Genomic DNA, 16,370 nt, shown 5'->3' with positions numbered 1-16,370 from the left:
TATTGAGTTAGTTGTAGTTGTTTGTCTGGCGTCAGATAAGCCATCTGGGCCGTTGTATTCAAGCTGGCACCCAGGAATGTTATATTTTGTGAGGGCACTAGTTTTGATTTCTGTTCGTTTACTGTGTACCCTAGGCAACTTAGAAGGTGTTTTACAAACGTCAGATGTTGTAAGAGAATGTCCTTGCTTTCTGCTTGGATGAGGCAGTCGTCCAGGTATGGGTATATTTGAATTCCTCTTTGTTTGCAGTATGCAGTTACTGGTGTCAGGCATTTTGTGAAGACCCTGGGTGCAGTAGATAAGCCAAAGGGCAGTGTAGAGAATTGGTAATGGGTTGAACCTGCAATGAAACGGAGGTATCTTCTGCAATTTTGTCTGATAGGGACATGCAGGTATGCCTCCTTGAGGTCCAACGTTACTAGCCAAGCTTTCTTGCCCAACATGGAAAGAAATTGCTGTAGTGTTAGCATCTTGAATTTGGGTACTTGCAAGAAGGTGTTTAGAATTGAAAAGTCCAGAATGGGTCTCCAAGCATTGTCCTTTCTGGGGACTAGAAAGAGCCTTGAGTAAAATCCTTGGCCTTGCTCCCGTGTAGGTACCAGTTGAATGGCTCTCATTGTCCATGAGAGCTGCAATTTGTTTTTGTGCCTCTGCCCATTGATTTGTGGCAAGTTTGGCATTCCTTTTATCCTTGGCAAGGTGTGGAAATGGAATCTGTATCCTTGTGAGATAATGTCTAGGACCCATTTGTCCTTTGTGACGATGCGCCAGTTGTCTATAAAAAATGCTAATTTTCCTCCCAAGGGAGCTACCAAGAGATTTTTGCTTGGCAGTTTGAGGTTTAAGTCATTGTGTTTGTCTTCTAGTAGTTTGGGACCTGTCTTCTCCTCCCTTCTGTGTTGCAATGCCCCATTGGCGAGGTTTGTAAGGGATTTGTGCTTGTCCTCTGCCCCTTGGGTGTCTGTATTTACCCCTCTGTGGTCTGTCAGAAGCTGAAAAGAACCAATTTTTTGCTGCCAATTTCTGCTGAAGCGTGGGGGTCGCACCTGTAAGAAATATTTGACCGTCTGCATAGATTTTGCCTTATCCTCCATTTTCCTAAAAACCTCTTCTGCTTTAACCCCAAATAAGACATCCTGCTGTAAGGGTGCATCTAGCAACTTTGCTTTAACATGATCAGGCAGAGTTTGTTCCTTTAACCAAGCATGCCTACGTATAACAGACCCAGTAACAGCTGCTCTACAGGAAGCTTCCAAGGAATCAAATCCACATTGTAAAGTATGTTTGCCCACCTGTTCAGCTGCATGCAACAGATCCTGCATTTCTTTGAATTCAGACTGCTGAGGGTGCGTGCTCATCTTTTGTTTTATTTGAGACATTAAAAATTGCTGGTATTTCAGCATGTGAAATTGACAATTTAGTGCTCTCATAGCTAGAGTAGCTGAGGTGTAAACCTTCTTCCCCCACCTATCTAGTGCTCTGGAGTCCCTTTCAGAGGGTACAGGATTTTTAGTCATAGAAGCCTTAGCCCCTTTGGGACCCTGAAAGATTGTCTCTGGGTCAGCAACAGGGCTTTTGTAAAGGAATTTGTGAGAGTCAGGCACTCTATAATATCTATCTGGTTTGGCTGGAGCACGAGGCAGAGAATCTGGATTTAGACTAGATTCTAAGTAAACATCATCCACAATGTCTAAAACTGGAGGGATAGCAAGTGGTCTGTGCTAGGGGAGTAAAAGAAACTCTCAGAGCTTTTTCTTTGAGTCGGAGTAGTCCTGACCTTCCCAGTGGAAATGTTCCCTCATGGTATGTAAGGTTTCCCCAAAGGAATAGTCTTCAGGGGGAGAAGCTGAGGGAATGGAATCTTCATAAGGGGGAAAGGAGTAATCCTGTTCCTCAGAAGAGCCTGAGGAAATAGACACTTGATCAGAGAAGGCATAATCCTCTTCTTGTCTAGGCCTTTTGTCGGGGGGGGGGGGGGGGTTGGGAACCCATGATTAAAGAAATCAAATCTACAGCCATTTTAAGCATCTGTTTCTTAGGCATGGGGCCTTGAACTGGAGACTGATGTGCAGTCTTTTTTGGTTTTAGAGGAGTCTTAAGCTTAGCATAAGATTTTATGGCGAGAGTAGTCGGTCTGAAGACACCTTCTGTAACCGAAGGTGTTTCCGCAGCACCGGCTTCTCCTTCTGCAATGTTGTCGGTAGGGCCTAAAGAAAATGGCTGCATCGGCCTAGAACTCTCTGCTTGAGAATCCAAAGCGGTCTGGGGTTCCAATTCTGCGGTCGTCAGGGGCTGCGTAGGCGCCTCACTGAAAACCGGAGAACCGGCGACCAGCCCAGCCGAGGCCTCGGAGTCTGGCTTGGATCTAGGCTGCCTGTCTATCTTTGCGTTTTTTATGCACGCCGGTAGTCGGTTGCTCCGACGGCATAGTGTAATTAAATTTCCTACTGAAGTAGTGTCGTGCGAAATCAAAGCGTCGCTTTATAGTTCGCTTATTGAACCTAGCACAAAACCGACAACCAGTGATGTCATGGTCTGGGCCTAGTCAAGGTATACAATAAGAAAAAGTCCTTATGAGGTATTTGTTTCCCACAAGAAATGCAGTTGTTAACTTTTTCTGACATCAGACTGAGGCAAGAAAAGGTTCCCCAACGGGGTACTTAGTTTTGAAGACTTTGGACTGAAATTCGATTTGAAAATGTCAGGTGTCGGCCGACCGGCACTTGCGAACTGCTTCTGCTTCGGGCACCACGCGGCAAGAAAGACTGAAGAAAATGGCGTCGTATGCCTCTTATATACCCCTGGCACACTGACGTCAGGGAAGAAGTGACAGCAACTGACGCCGGACCAAAACTTTGGAATTCAGGCCGACTGCAGGACCGCCTGACGACAAGATAACCCAAGTGTAAAGACTGCAGCAGGGTAACACGATGAAAATCCAGCAACAATATGGCTATGGTACATGCGCAAATAATGGAGACACTTCAAAACCAAAACCAGGCAAACCTGCTGAGAAGTTAACATTAACAGCAGCATTTTCCAGTTGGTTCAATTTGCCCGATAACACCACATGCTGCTTGGGGATCCTTTTGCAAAGTTTTTTTCTTAGCTACTGCAAAATCTTTTATACCTACAGCAAAGGAGATAGGCATATCCTTTGTCTCCTTGAAATTATGTGCACTTCCTGGAGAAAGCCTGAGCTGGCACTGCAAAATCCAGGGTAGGAAGAGGTATTTCTGCCCTCATTTCCTTGTCTAAACAAAGAAAAAAGGCAAACTGACAGCACTCTGATGCAATGGCTAACACTTGGTAAGACTTTTGGTGTACAGATAAGATCTGATAGTAACAAAGTAATAAAACTGCTGCTCACCCATTGCAAACTAAAGGAACCAGACAGGTAGACCAAAAATCTTTATATAATGGATGTGCTCACCGAAGATAGTGAAAGTCCATCACATGAATTTTGAAAGGCTGCTAGTATTTTTATTTTTTTTTTTTTAATAGAAACTCCAGAGCACAAACTTTTTGTGCAACAACATATGCAACATAAAGTAAAAATGGTTGCCACCAAACTTAGGGGGCCTATAACAAGGAAAAACAACCAGAGATCCTATAAACATATTTTGCAATTTTATGAAAATGTGTATAAAACAAAGGAATGTGGAAACCCAGAAAAGGCACAAATGGAAATGTTTATGTAAGATTTAAATATGCCAATGTTGGAGGCAGATGAGGCTCAATCAACAACAAAACTCTTAGGAAGGGCTGGGAGTCAAAGAACTGCTCAACTTCTTTGCAGAGTGAGCACCATCTGGTGTGCTCTAAATGCCTTGTGTGCCAATATAAGCCAAAGACCACCGAGGTAACCTTATTGAAACAAAGTTGGGAAAGGAATACAAGAAATTATGAGTCAACAATGAACTACAATGCACTTTCCAAAAAAATAAACAAACAGGAATGTTTCTCTGAAAAGGAAAGGCAGTTTTACAACACAGGCTAAACAGAAGCATAAAAATGTGGAAAGGAAACCCATTTGATATTTTCTCTAATAGTACAAGTTATTATTAATTGGCACAGTCTTTCTCCTGCATTAAAAGCACACAGATTTAAAGAGTCTACTACTTTCCTTGTACAATACTTGTCATTTGTACCAGGCTTGCATGCAGACTCTACCAATATAAACTTCTAGCACCTGTCTGGTTAAATGCAGCATAACCTTCAGTCTCTTCTTGAGCTCCGCATTCATGCAATATATATGCATCTATCATGGATAACCAGCAAGATGTTTTTTTTTTCTTTTCCCAACAAAGGAACAAATTGAAAGTGATTCTACAGACAGGTAAACACTACATCAAATAAAAAATTATTTTTTGCTCAGAAATAACAGCTGAAGCTGTTGGGAAAAATATCTCACTGTACCCCAAACTCTGTGCAGCAGGTTATAGGCAATGGGGGGGGGGGGGGGAGTTGATCAAAATCATCGAATACTCCTCCTCCCCCCTCAAAGGGCATGCCTACCACTGAAATGGAAGTCTGCCATTAAAGAAGGGCACTGTCCATCCCTACTAAAGGAGAAAAAAAATTACTATATGGAAGTTGTAATCTGCTGAATGATTATGCCCCCTCAAGAAACCCATTACAGCTAGAACTGGTACAACAAAAATCTTCTTACCTCAGATTTTTTGTGTGAAGTGCCACAAAACACTCTTTGCACTGTGGTGAAACAGATGTTGAATTCTTGAATGATTGAAGGGTATAGGCTGTTGAAATCGAGCAGCAGAATGAACTTGTCATAGAAACCTAAAACACAAGCAAGTTAAAATAAGATCTACAACCAAATAACTTGTTAAAGGGCGGGGAAACGCATGAAAACACAACTATTCGTTCAAGGCCAACAGACTGAGATTAAATCTAGTTTAGTAACTGTTAAATAATGGTCACAAACTACTTGCAGCATAATGGATCAAGAACAATAAAAAGTCATAGCATAAATTTCTAGCAGCGCAAATTCTTATCTGTTGACCTACAAAAGCCTTGGTGGGTCCATAACAGAGTTTATCTACTCTTCATGAAGTTCTCATGATCATGTGCCATGCACTCCCTTATACATACTTTGATGTCACATACCAGATTAAAAAAACACTCAGATTCTAAACTTACCAATCCAATCTGGAAACAAAGCACACCAAAACATGATTTGACATCTGTACTATTCACAATTACTTAGAATTGTCTGACTTTTGCAAGGAATTTCATTAGTGCCCACTGAATGGAAAGCCATCCATACAAAGGAAGGAAGGCACATGCAACCTATTTTGGAGGATGCCCTCATGAGTCAGCTGATATTCATAAGTGATGCATTATTGCTGTAATAACAGGTAGTCCTTCTTGGTGAGTCTAAAATTAGGATGAATGTAAAAACAGTAAAAAGAAATTGTGAAAAGTTATGACCAGACCAAAGCTAAAGCTTCAGAAAACTTGGTTCCGAAACACTAATGTCCAAGGAGACCTCATTCCTGGACCCAACCCAAACAAAACTGTCTGAGAACATGTAAACCAATGACTAGTTATGAATCATATTATAACGTAAAGATTTCTATACATGCACAAGCATATATGTATACACACACACTCGTATCTATATTAACTACATGTATACTGTATACTACATACCAATCCACTGTGTATTCATGTGAGAAGTACTACACGATAGAGTATCATCTGCTTCTTGAGTTTTATTAACTCACTGCCAATCACTTACAAATACTTGTGCTTCTGATTGCAAAAGTCAGAATTTTCTTTCTCCTTCAGAGGACTAGCCCCCTATATATCCCCCCTTATACCCCAACACTGGGACTACATCCTCACACCTCCAAGTTCTATACATGCCATCTCCAAGATTACACCACCTCAGAGAAATTAAACACAGAAACCAGGTGTTTTTGAGATTGATGGAATGCAAACACATAATTAAGTGTTCAGCTAGAAACAATAATCCCACATGCAGCTAGAACACAACCAATTAAAATGCAACACACACACACACACATTTGTGTGTGTGTGTATATATATATATATATATATATATATATATATATATATATATATATATATATATATATATATATAAATAAAAGCCTTTGGTTTCAAACTTCAATATGTATACCATGTTATTTAGACTCCTGTACAGTAAGAGGATAAATGCCATTGAAACTGCTGGCAAACAATCTTGTCTCTCACTCCTTTATTGAGCTGTTGATTATCAAATGTCAAATACAACACTACTCCCCCAATAGAAATGTATGCTCTGGAGAAAAATCAGTAATCACTATAACCACATCACTTAATACTTCAGGTGACTCTATATTCACATAATGTAGTTGAACGATGGAACCACGTCCCACGACCACTGAAATTCATTTAGAATGCAAACTCAATTTAAAACACAACTAAAACTTCATATGTGAAGTCAATGTGCTTGCTCCTGTACAATTCCAGTGCAACTGCCACTTAATTTAAGCTTGCCATATCATCAATCCAGTTCTCTTTATTCAATATCCTATACTCCTTAACCAGTCTTCACCAATGTATGAATAGTTTTACTAGCATTTTGTATTATACATTTGTGATGCTTCTCACCCTCCACCTCTATACTTGTAATATAATCCTTAAGATAGTTGTATATAAATGTCTCTGAACCTGCTTTACATCTCACTTCTAACATTTTTTGCCTACCTAGTTCATTCCCTCACTTCCATTTCTTTTAATTTCTAAGCACTCACCACATAATAGATTATCTGACAGACCCCCTAATACACCTCTTCAAATGCTCAATGCACAAGTATATCTTAAACTGTAAGAGCAGTCTTTACTTTCATATTAATGTAATCCAATTAGCAAATGTATGTGTAATTGTTAATGGGTATTACTTACAGTCTGTTAATGTATAATGTGGAATGCCCATTTAAAAATGGCTAATATGCTGGAGCTTTTCTCCCCAGGGCTCCTCAAACTATTTTTCTTATTTGTTTCTTTTCTTTTTTTTTTTTTTTTTTTTTTACTAAATCCAGTCAGACAAACCCAGTAAACAAAAGCAAAATAAAACAATAAAATGTTACATGTAAAATGCAATCACACATCACAATCATTTTCTTAGGAAATTATACAACTACAAACTCCAGGAAAACTACCCAATTTGTTCATGAAGTAGAGAAACATCTTCCCATAACAGTAGATCCTTATGTGCAATATCATCAACTAACTGTGGAACTGGCACTAGGACAGGCCGACCCACAAAACTCTCACAGACTCTTCTGTCATCGCTTCACAGACCCCCCCCCCTTCCACTTTCCGATCAACTGAGTTGCCTAACAGTCCACAGGCAAAATAAATCAGGTCAGATAACCGAACACGAAAGGCTTCCTGATGAGGTCACTGGTAGTTGGAGAAGGGGGATTACACAAATGCTTGGGAAAGGGGATTAGCAGTGGACACAAACCATTTCACCCCAAATGGTGGTCTCCCCACTCAGACCATGGTAGGTGGTGGTTGGCTAGGATGTTTTGCTAAGGACATTACATTTATTTAATATCTAACTTTATGGTAAAACACGCAGCACACAATCTCAGCAACACTGCAGACAAGCATCCCTGGAACTCTGTTAGGTGTTTCATTTAGAGAATGTCCCCCAGTCATGGTGGCCCGGAATGAAATCTATACTGAGAAGGTTTATCTATTTTATAGTGTTGAGCAATGTCAACATTACTGTTGTACACATCTGCACAGATTCATTTTTTTAAGTAAGGAAAGCAATAGATGTGCTAAAGACCTGTTTGAATGAACACAAGTCAGGCAGTTAAGTTCCTTGCCTGGGTTTGAACAGCAGTAACTGATGCAATCCAAAATCTATGTAGGACTGGTTATTTTAAAATCCAGTATGCACTCTCTCTATTTGCTAAAGGTAACAAACACGCATTCTGACTTCTTTTTATTTAACATTTGTTTACTGGGAAAGTCTGACTGGGACAGAGCCCATTTTCAGCACAGACCTGAGCAGAAATGCTCCAGACCCATGTCTTTGGAATGTAGGAGGAAACCGGAGCACCCGTAAGAATGTCAAGAATCCAGCTGGCAAATAAGTTAAATGGCAGACAAATTTCCGGGTCTTAATGACTCTGTTAATATCAAGTACTTTTTGTTGGCACAGAAACTTTGAAAGGGACTTGAATTTTGCTTAAGTATTTCCTTTTTACATTATCCATTAGCTTACACAATGTCGCAAGCAAATATATGCAGATTTGTTTATAAGTGACTTTGTAACAGCTATGTACAGTTTTAGATACATTGCTTCTTTAAGATAATTGGATAAAAACAAATCACAAGATGCAAATGTTTTTCATCATTGTGATTACATGGCTCCTTTTTAAAAAAAAAACCTTGGTCTGAATGAGATTTTTCTCTCTCTCTAATGAAGTTCTAACATTTAATAAAAGAACAAAAGTGCTTAGTATATTTGGACCCATGTTGGGGACTTCTGTTTACTGGCTTTGGTGGAACTCTTTTGTTGTTTGCCTTGTAAATCTTGTTCTTTCCCTGCATTAATATCCCACTCAGACAACCCAAGATTGATTTTTATTTTGGTAAGAAAATGATTCCTGGTGCAAAAGGCACCAAATATGTGGAAGGAGACTCTGGTATTAGCTCCAGTGGCAAAGCAGTATTGAACTTCTCAGTGAAATACAAAGATTTGCAAGGCGTGCGTAGATGACTCGAGATAGATATTGGTGAGATCATGGGAAGTTTTGGAATGACATTTTTGGCCCAGGAACTCAGGAACCACAAACTCTTGAATATAAATAGTTGGTAAACCCAGTGAGACAGAGAAGACAGTCTGTGCCTTCAGATGGCAAGCTGTAGGAATCAGAGCAGTAAGTAGCTGCAACATGGCAAAATTATCGGTTTAGCCCTGGAGGCATTTGTAGCTGGGTAGTGAAAGAACCATCTTCTTAGCCCCAGGGTTGGACAAAGTTGCATATCAAAACAGCCACCACTCTTTCAGGATGCTTCATACATCTTCTCTGGGGACTCCCTTAGTTACCAACTTCTTGGGTTTTTCCATTTTACAAAGACTCAGATACATGTTTTCTGAACTGCTAGAAGGTGGCTCTCATGGCTAAGAATGGATATCCTTCTGCTCAAAACTGGAAGTTTCTGGTTGCTTGCTAAATGCCAAGATTTTTCTGGCTCTATGGAAAAAAAAAAGCTTCTTTTTAAAGGGTTCACAATGCTCACAGGAGAATATACACCAATCTCCAAGATAGGAAAGGCACTGAAGGTAATAATCCTTTGTTGGACAGTCACCCAGATGCACACTTAGTGGTGATGTTTTTCCATTGACATCAGCCTCATTAAGAACTCAGAGTTACAGTTAGAAAGGTCAGAATTAGTGAGACCATCAGTAAACTGCAATTCAACACACTTTCTTGCGCAGGAAGTCAAATGAATAAGGCCAATGGCCTAATGAAAGCTCTTGGGCAGCAAAAATCAATATGGTGCTGACTCATTTTTCTACCCAGCATCTTGAAAATATCCTCTAGGATGAATGTAAAACACATTCTGGCTATCTGTGTGGACATATGCTTACAGTTAATTCATATATACAATAAGTAACTCTACAGCTATCATCCCTAACACAAACACTGTATGCAAATGCATTTCGTCACCCCTTTACTTTCACCTCCATTAAAGTCATACATACAGATTCTTCTTCATTGGAAGAAACCAAGACAGCATTAAAGAGATGCCTTTATAGCTGAATAATCTGCTAGGCATGGTCTCAAACAATCTGGAAAAGGACATAGGGAATACATTTCAAGAAGATACTACTACCAAAGTCTTCCAATGGAAGGTGGGAGGATGGCAGCCAGTATGACACATGCTGATGCCAGTAAAGGTAGTAACCCTCAAGACCTTTCCAAAAGATGTGGCTTGTGGTGGCAATGGTGATGCATTATTTATTTATTTATTTATTTGCAGTTGGTTTACCAGGATAGTCCATTGGGCCATTTGAACCCGTTTTCAATGGAGTCCTGGGGAGAAAAGCTCCAATAGCACTCTAGGTTACAATAGTTTAAAGATTATATTTATACAAAGGTTGCAGTTTTGAACAAGACCTTTACAATTAATACAGCAAACATTGCAAGTAATACACACTAGTGATGAGGTTGGAGTTAAAACTGACTGGCAATGGAACATTGCATTGTACAGCAGAGAGGCATTTCTTCTTAGGAACATACAGTTCATAGTTACAGTCTGATTCATTGTTTACAAATCGCATATAAGTAGTAACAGTCTGATGCATTATTTACAACTAACATATAAGTACTGGAATAAAAGTATATGGAGAGGTGGACAGAAGGAGAAAGTTTTAGATGAGAATAAGATCGAAAGAGAGAGAGAAGGAATCTAAGGCATGAAATGAAGGGAAAAAGGAGTTTGTCTTCCATAGAATGAAGGGAACAGGAGTTTGCTATCATTTGTTATGTGGGGAGAGAGCAGGAGCATTCCCATTGGGATATTAGGTGTGAGTGAAGAGATTTTTTAAAAGAGTAATGGTTAGAAGTAGTACGAATGGAAGGTGGTAGGGAGTTCCAGAGACGTGCTAAACCATAAGATAGAAGATTTTTGCCTGGTGGACGGGATGGTTTGTGCACTTCTATTAGATTTTGATTATTGGACCTTAGTACTCGATCAGGAAGGTACATCTTAAAGGTAGAGAGTGAAGGACAGAGGGTGGGGTTAAAAATGAGCGTATGTACAAGAGTTAGTTGTGTACAGATGAGTTGATTTGGTAGTTCTAGCCATTTTAGTTTTTTGAGAGAAAGGCAGTGATGGGAGGATGACTTTTGGCTGGTAACAAATTTGGCAATTTTGTTGTAGCAGGAGGAAAGTTGAGATTTAAGAGAGGATTGTAGGTTAGTGAGAAGAGGAGTTCTGTAGAGAAGGGAGGGGATAAGAAAGGAAGTAGAGAGAGTTACTTTAGTGGCAGGGGTAAGGTAGTTATTTTGTCGGTAATTTATCAGATTAGAAACTTATGTTGGAAGAACAAATGCAGGACATCGGATCATCTGCTACTCTCATAACAGCACTAGAGGGTTCTCAGAAAGGATGACTTGGAATGCAAAGCCTAAAAAAATCAAAATTCCTGAACAGGCCCTCCAAAGCATCTGAATCCAAAGGAAACAGGAAAGGTCACTCTAAGAGAATACACAAAGCTCCTTACGCACTACGCACTTTGCAAGAGAAGATTCAGCAGAAAACATCTGGTGAAGCTACTACTGTTCCCTGATGAGTAAGAGTGGTGTCCCCATTACCCCAAGTCATAAGAGTGACCAAGCAAAAATGCTCTCACTGAAGTCCTAGCAAGGGCGCCCGCAGGCAGGTGCAAGGGGGTGCACTTGCACCCCCCCTGGAATCGGCTAGATAATTACAAAAAAAGTTTATTTTTGTTTTTTTTTTTTTTTTTTACATACGTTCTCCTTTAAGAAGAAAGAAGTCCGAATAGTCCAGTCGCAGGCGTGCTGACATCATCGCTGTCAGTTAGAGGTTTGTGAGCGGGAACTCACACAGGCGGGACCTGAAACAAACGGAAGATGGGAGCGGGACCTGATGACCGGACACTTAGCAAGCGGCAGCGGGACCTGAAACGAACGGAAGGAAGATGGGACACTTTCAGGTAGAGAGAGGTGTGTGTGTGTGTGTGTGTGTGTGTGTGTGTGTGTGTGTGTGTGTGTGTGTGTGTGTGTGTGTGTGTGTGTAAAACGCCCCAGGTGTACATGGTTGTGGGTAGTGAATAAGGCTTGAACCCTGTACCTTAGGCCCAAGTGGCAAGAGCCTGAATTCCCTACCCACCACCATTTGTAAAAATGTTGCAGGATTTTCCCTCATACTTTTTCTGTTCCTCATAAAATCTGTGGTTTCTGCATTTGTGTCCTTGTTGCCCGACAGCTACATGTTCTCTGGCTTTATTCTTGGCTGTCTGGAGTGTTTCTCCCTGGGCCTCTGCTAAAACTTAGCTTTTTTTTTTTTTTTCAAAGTCAGACTTTCCTGGTTAACAAAAGTTAAAAAAAATGGACACACTTGTCAGACTTCATATTCTTCAGAAAGTGCATGGTAACAAAAGCTTTTATTCTAGCAATTTTCTAAGTGTACAAGATGGATATTTGAAATGTATCCCTGTGTTTGGGACTGTATCCCCCCCCCCCAATTATTGGCTTCGTCCAGGTTTTGTGCTAGGGTTGAGAGTTATGGTAAGAACTGAATTCACTGAATATGTTTGGGGGCTGTATTCACCCAGTATTGGCTTTGTTTAGGTAGTGTTTGGGACTGTATTCCCCCCATTATTGGCTTCATCCAGGTTTTGTGCTAGGGTTGAGAGTTATGGTAAGAACTGAATTCACTGAATATGTTTGAGGGCTGTATTCACCCAGTATTGGCTTTGTTCAGGTATTTATTGGCTTCATCCATGTTTTTTGCTAATGTTGAGAGCTATGGTAAGAACTGATTTCACTGAATATGTCTGGGGGCTATATTCTCCCATTACTGGCTTTGTCCAGGTGTTATTTGCTAAGAGGTTGAGAGCTATGGTGAGAACTGAATTCACTGAATGTTTGGTGGTTGTAGTAGTCACCCATTATTGGCTTTGTTCAGGTCTTTTGTGCTAAGAGGCTGACAGCTGTGCTATGGTGAGAACTGAATTCACTAAATGGTAGCTATTTAAGTTTCAGTCTTCCTCTTTCACAAAACAGTTGATTTGGGGTAGTGGTATGTTGCTCTGACTGTTTTGCACGGGGTCCCCTGGGTTCAAGACGTGGCAGTGAAATGTATGGTGGTAACGCAGCATTTTATTCTAGCAACTTTCAAACATTATACAAGCAATGTTTAAAATGTGTCCCTGGTTTTTGGCCTTTTGTCCACCCCCCCCCCCCAATAAATTTTGGCTTTTTCCAGATTTCTTGTGCTGAAAAGTTCAGAGATACAGCTGAGTGTCGAGTAGATTTTACAAGGAGCTGAGAGCTGCAGAGGAGCAAAAGTTTAGTGCTGCTTGTGTTTAGTCTGCTTGCATTGTTAATAGCACAACAGATAGTGTACTTGCTTTAGATGCTGAAGGCTGTGGGTTCTACTCCCACAGTAGGTAAATGCATTGCTGATGCTGTATTGTGTTGTAAAGGGGGTGGATGCTGCAGTCTTTTGGCAAAGATACCTAGTAACTATGAACCTGTTAACAGTTTGCTATCCATTCCCTATTGCGGTATTACTAGCTTTTCATTTTTTTTATTGCATGCAACAAAAGCAATTTATTCTTCAAGGGTAACAGGCACTTTATTTGTAGATTAAACAATGACATATAAAGTGTTTGCTAGCAGCAACCTCTTTATTAGTTACAATTTTTTCAATGTGGAGTTTACTACTTCAGAGATTGTGTATATTTTTACTGATACTGGTGGACTTGAGTAGACTTTTTATGATGGAAATGTTCTGAATTGGGCAGTTTTGTCATTGGTGGATGCTTTTGTTTCATTGTTTACTGGAAAAATGTTCAAAACAATAAATTTAAAATGCCCTCTAACAACTGTACTGTATTGTACAAGGAATATAATGTAATACAGTCAGGAAGGTGTATCAAAGAGCACGTGTATGTTATGTTCGAGGGGCCTATGATTTTGTAGACAGCCCAGAGTTAATATTTGCCATTGGCAAAATGTATTTTCTCTGAAAGTGGGTTTCAGTGCTGTTTCAATGCATGCGAGTTTCAAGAGCAGAGAAGTTTTAATGTTGGTCTATTTTCATTGTGAGACTGCATTGCTTTAACAGATATGTATTAGGGTTTGTGCTGTAAAATGCAAAATAAAACTTTCAAATGAAATCCTAAATCATCGCAGAAGTAAAGCAGTATGCACATTAGTGTTTATGATAAATGGGGCAAAATAACCAAGGAATGGGACATTGGAATGGCTGCAGGGGGGAGGCTACATTTGACCATGATTTTGTGAGGGGGGGGGGGTAGCAAGCTCAGACAGCCCTGGTTGAACTATACCTCTCAGTTGTCCATATCTTTGCAGAATGAATAGATATTTGCTGCTTATTTTTGGTTTGTTCCTCAAATTTGTGATTTTCTAGCAAATCATTTAGGAATGAAGCCATTAAATGACGGACATTGAGTTTCAGATGCCATAACCTTCAGAAAAATGCATGCTAATGCAAGACTGTCTTTACGTTTATACAAGAGCAATTTTTAGTAGTGTTTGTATGTTCCCCAATATATTTGGCCTTGTTCAGATTTCCTGCATTAAGAGGTTGAGAGGTACGTGCAAATCACTTTGTAGATTAGGAATATCCAAACATCTCAAATGTCCCCAATTCTGGCTCAAAATGTTGCTCTCCCCTAAATCCCTCCTCCAAAATGGCAATTTTGGAAGAAAATGTGGAGGGTTTACAATTATATACAACTGTAATGATCACTTATAGATTACCTTTATTTCAGAAATGCATGTGGATGCTCTTATTTTGTTAGCTGCTTCAAGTTAACTGTTAATATTAAAAAGGTGTCCCTTTTTGACAGGTATTTTTGCATCACATTTTGGTCCGTTTTTCATAAAATTGTGGTTTTCTGACAAATTAGTGGCAAGTCATTAAAGATTGAAGTTAGAAAATAATGGCAGACATTTGAGTTTCAGATTTCATACCCTTCAGAAAATTTGTACTAATGCAAGATCTACCTGTTCTATTTAAGTTATAAGAGCAATATTTAAAAATTGGCCTTATTTTTGGGCTTGTGTCACTTCTAGTTCTATGTATGGCTTTGTCCAGATTTCTTGCTCTGAAGTTGAGAGGTATGAGTGTCAGATCCATCACTGTCAGCCAGAGACATTTCAAATTGTGACATACTTATTGCACCCCACCCCCCATTGTAGTGGCTCTGGATGTGTCCATGGAAGGCAAGGAGCAGTTATGCAGTGTAAGTGTGCAGAGTATTCCCCCATCCAAAGTAGATCACAAATACGACCGTGGCTTTTCATCTGTCCTTGATTTTGCAAAATGTTCTGGTTTTCTACCAGATTTTTGTACTGTTGATTTATGCTTCTTATTCTGGAACTGTATGCTGTCACAGTGGCCTGGTTGCTCTGTTTAAGTAGCCATGGTTTAATGAACATCAGGTAAGCTTGTCGGAGATTCTAAGATGCAAGTAAGCTTTAGTAAGCTTGTCGGATATTGCAAGATGCAAGTAAGCTTTAGTAAGTATATTGTTAAAGAATTACCAGCATTGAAAGCCTTTTCATTGTTGCCATGCAGAGAATATTTACATGACTAGATAATGTATAAGCCTTGGGTATTAAAATGCATATGACAGTTTTATTTATTTTATTTGCAGTTGGTTTGCCAGGATAGTCCATTGGGCCAAATGAACCCGTTTTCAATGGAGTCCTGGGGAGAAAAGCTCCAAAACTAAGTAGGTTATTAATAGATATACAAATTATACAATTACACAGAAGTTAATCATACAAGAAATAACAATTTGCAAATAATACAACTAGAGCGAGTACAATCTAGTGATGAAATTAATAGGTAATACAGACTAAAGGGAAATTTAGCACAAAAGCACTGAGAAATAACAACATATTTGGAAGCATTTCATGACAATATTGAGGAATAACATATTAGGAAGCAATGCACAAAAGTACTGAGAAGCGATAATGTATTAGGGAAGCAATACTTGGGAAGTGCGGCCTAGTATATTCTTTCTGATTATTGTAGGAATAATAATATGTATGAGTTAGGGTGGGTAATTAGGAAAGTTGCAGGAGGAAACAGAGGAAGAAAGAAGATGGAGTTTGCAAGTGTTAGTTATGTGGGGTGGGAGCAAGAGCATTCCCAGTGGGATACTAGATGTGAGTGAAGAGATCTTTTAAATATTAAATGGTTGGGGGTGGTGCGAATGGAAGGTGGTAGGGAGTTCCAAAGGCATGCAAGGCCATAAGACAGAAGATTTTTGCCTGGGGGACTAGTTGGTTTATATACTTCTAATAGATTTTGATTGTTGGACCTTAATACTCTAGCAGGAAGGTGCATTTTAAAGGCTGATGAAAGGGGGGGACAAAGGGAGGGGTTGAAAATGAGCTTATGTGCAAGATTTAGTTGAGTATATGTGAGACAACTGGGTAGCTCTAGCCATTTTTAGTTTTTGGAGAGAGGAACAGTGGTGGGAGGAGGACTTGTGGTTGGTAGCGAACTTGGCAATTTTGTTGTAGCAAGAGGAAAGTTGTGTTTTTAGAGAAGTCTGTAGATTAGTTAGGAGTGGAGCTCCATAGAGA

The 16,370-nt window shown here is 39.7% G+C and overlaps 1 protein-coding gene across 1 annotated transcript in view; it reads right to left on the bottom strand.

Moving 5' to 3' along the window:
• POLA1 (DNA polymerase alpha 1, catalytic subunit) overlaps positions 1–16,370 on the bottom strand; it is a 3,104,727-nt gene that overhangs the window by 1,958,491 nt on the left and 1,129,866 nt on the right. The window contains exon 24 of the mRNA XM_044072304.1: positions 4,673–4,800. Within this exon, the coding sequence (XP_043928239.1) occupies positions 4,673–4,800 (128 nt within the window). The remainder of the gene's footprint in view (positions 1–4,672; positions 4,801–16,370) is intronic.

Source organism: Protopterus annectens, chromosome 5.part0 (assembly GCF_019279795.1).
Source record: "Protopterus annectens isolate FY-2018-M chromosome 5.part0, PAN1.0, whole genome shotgun sequence".
Lineage (NCBI taxonomy): Eukaryota > Metazoa > Chordata > Ceratodontiformes > Protopteridae > Protopterus > Protopterus annectens.
The sequence above is the reverse complement of the archived record's forward strand: the minus strand, read 5'-3'. Positions and strand labels throughout refer to the sequence as shown.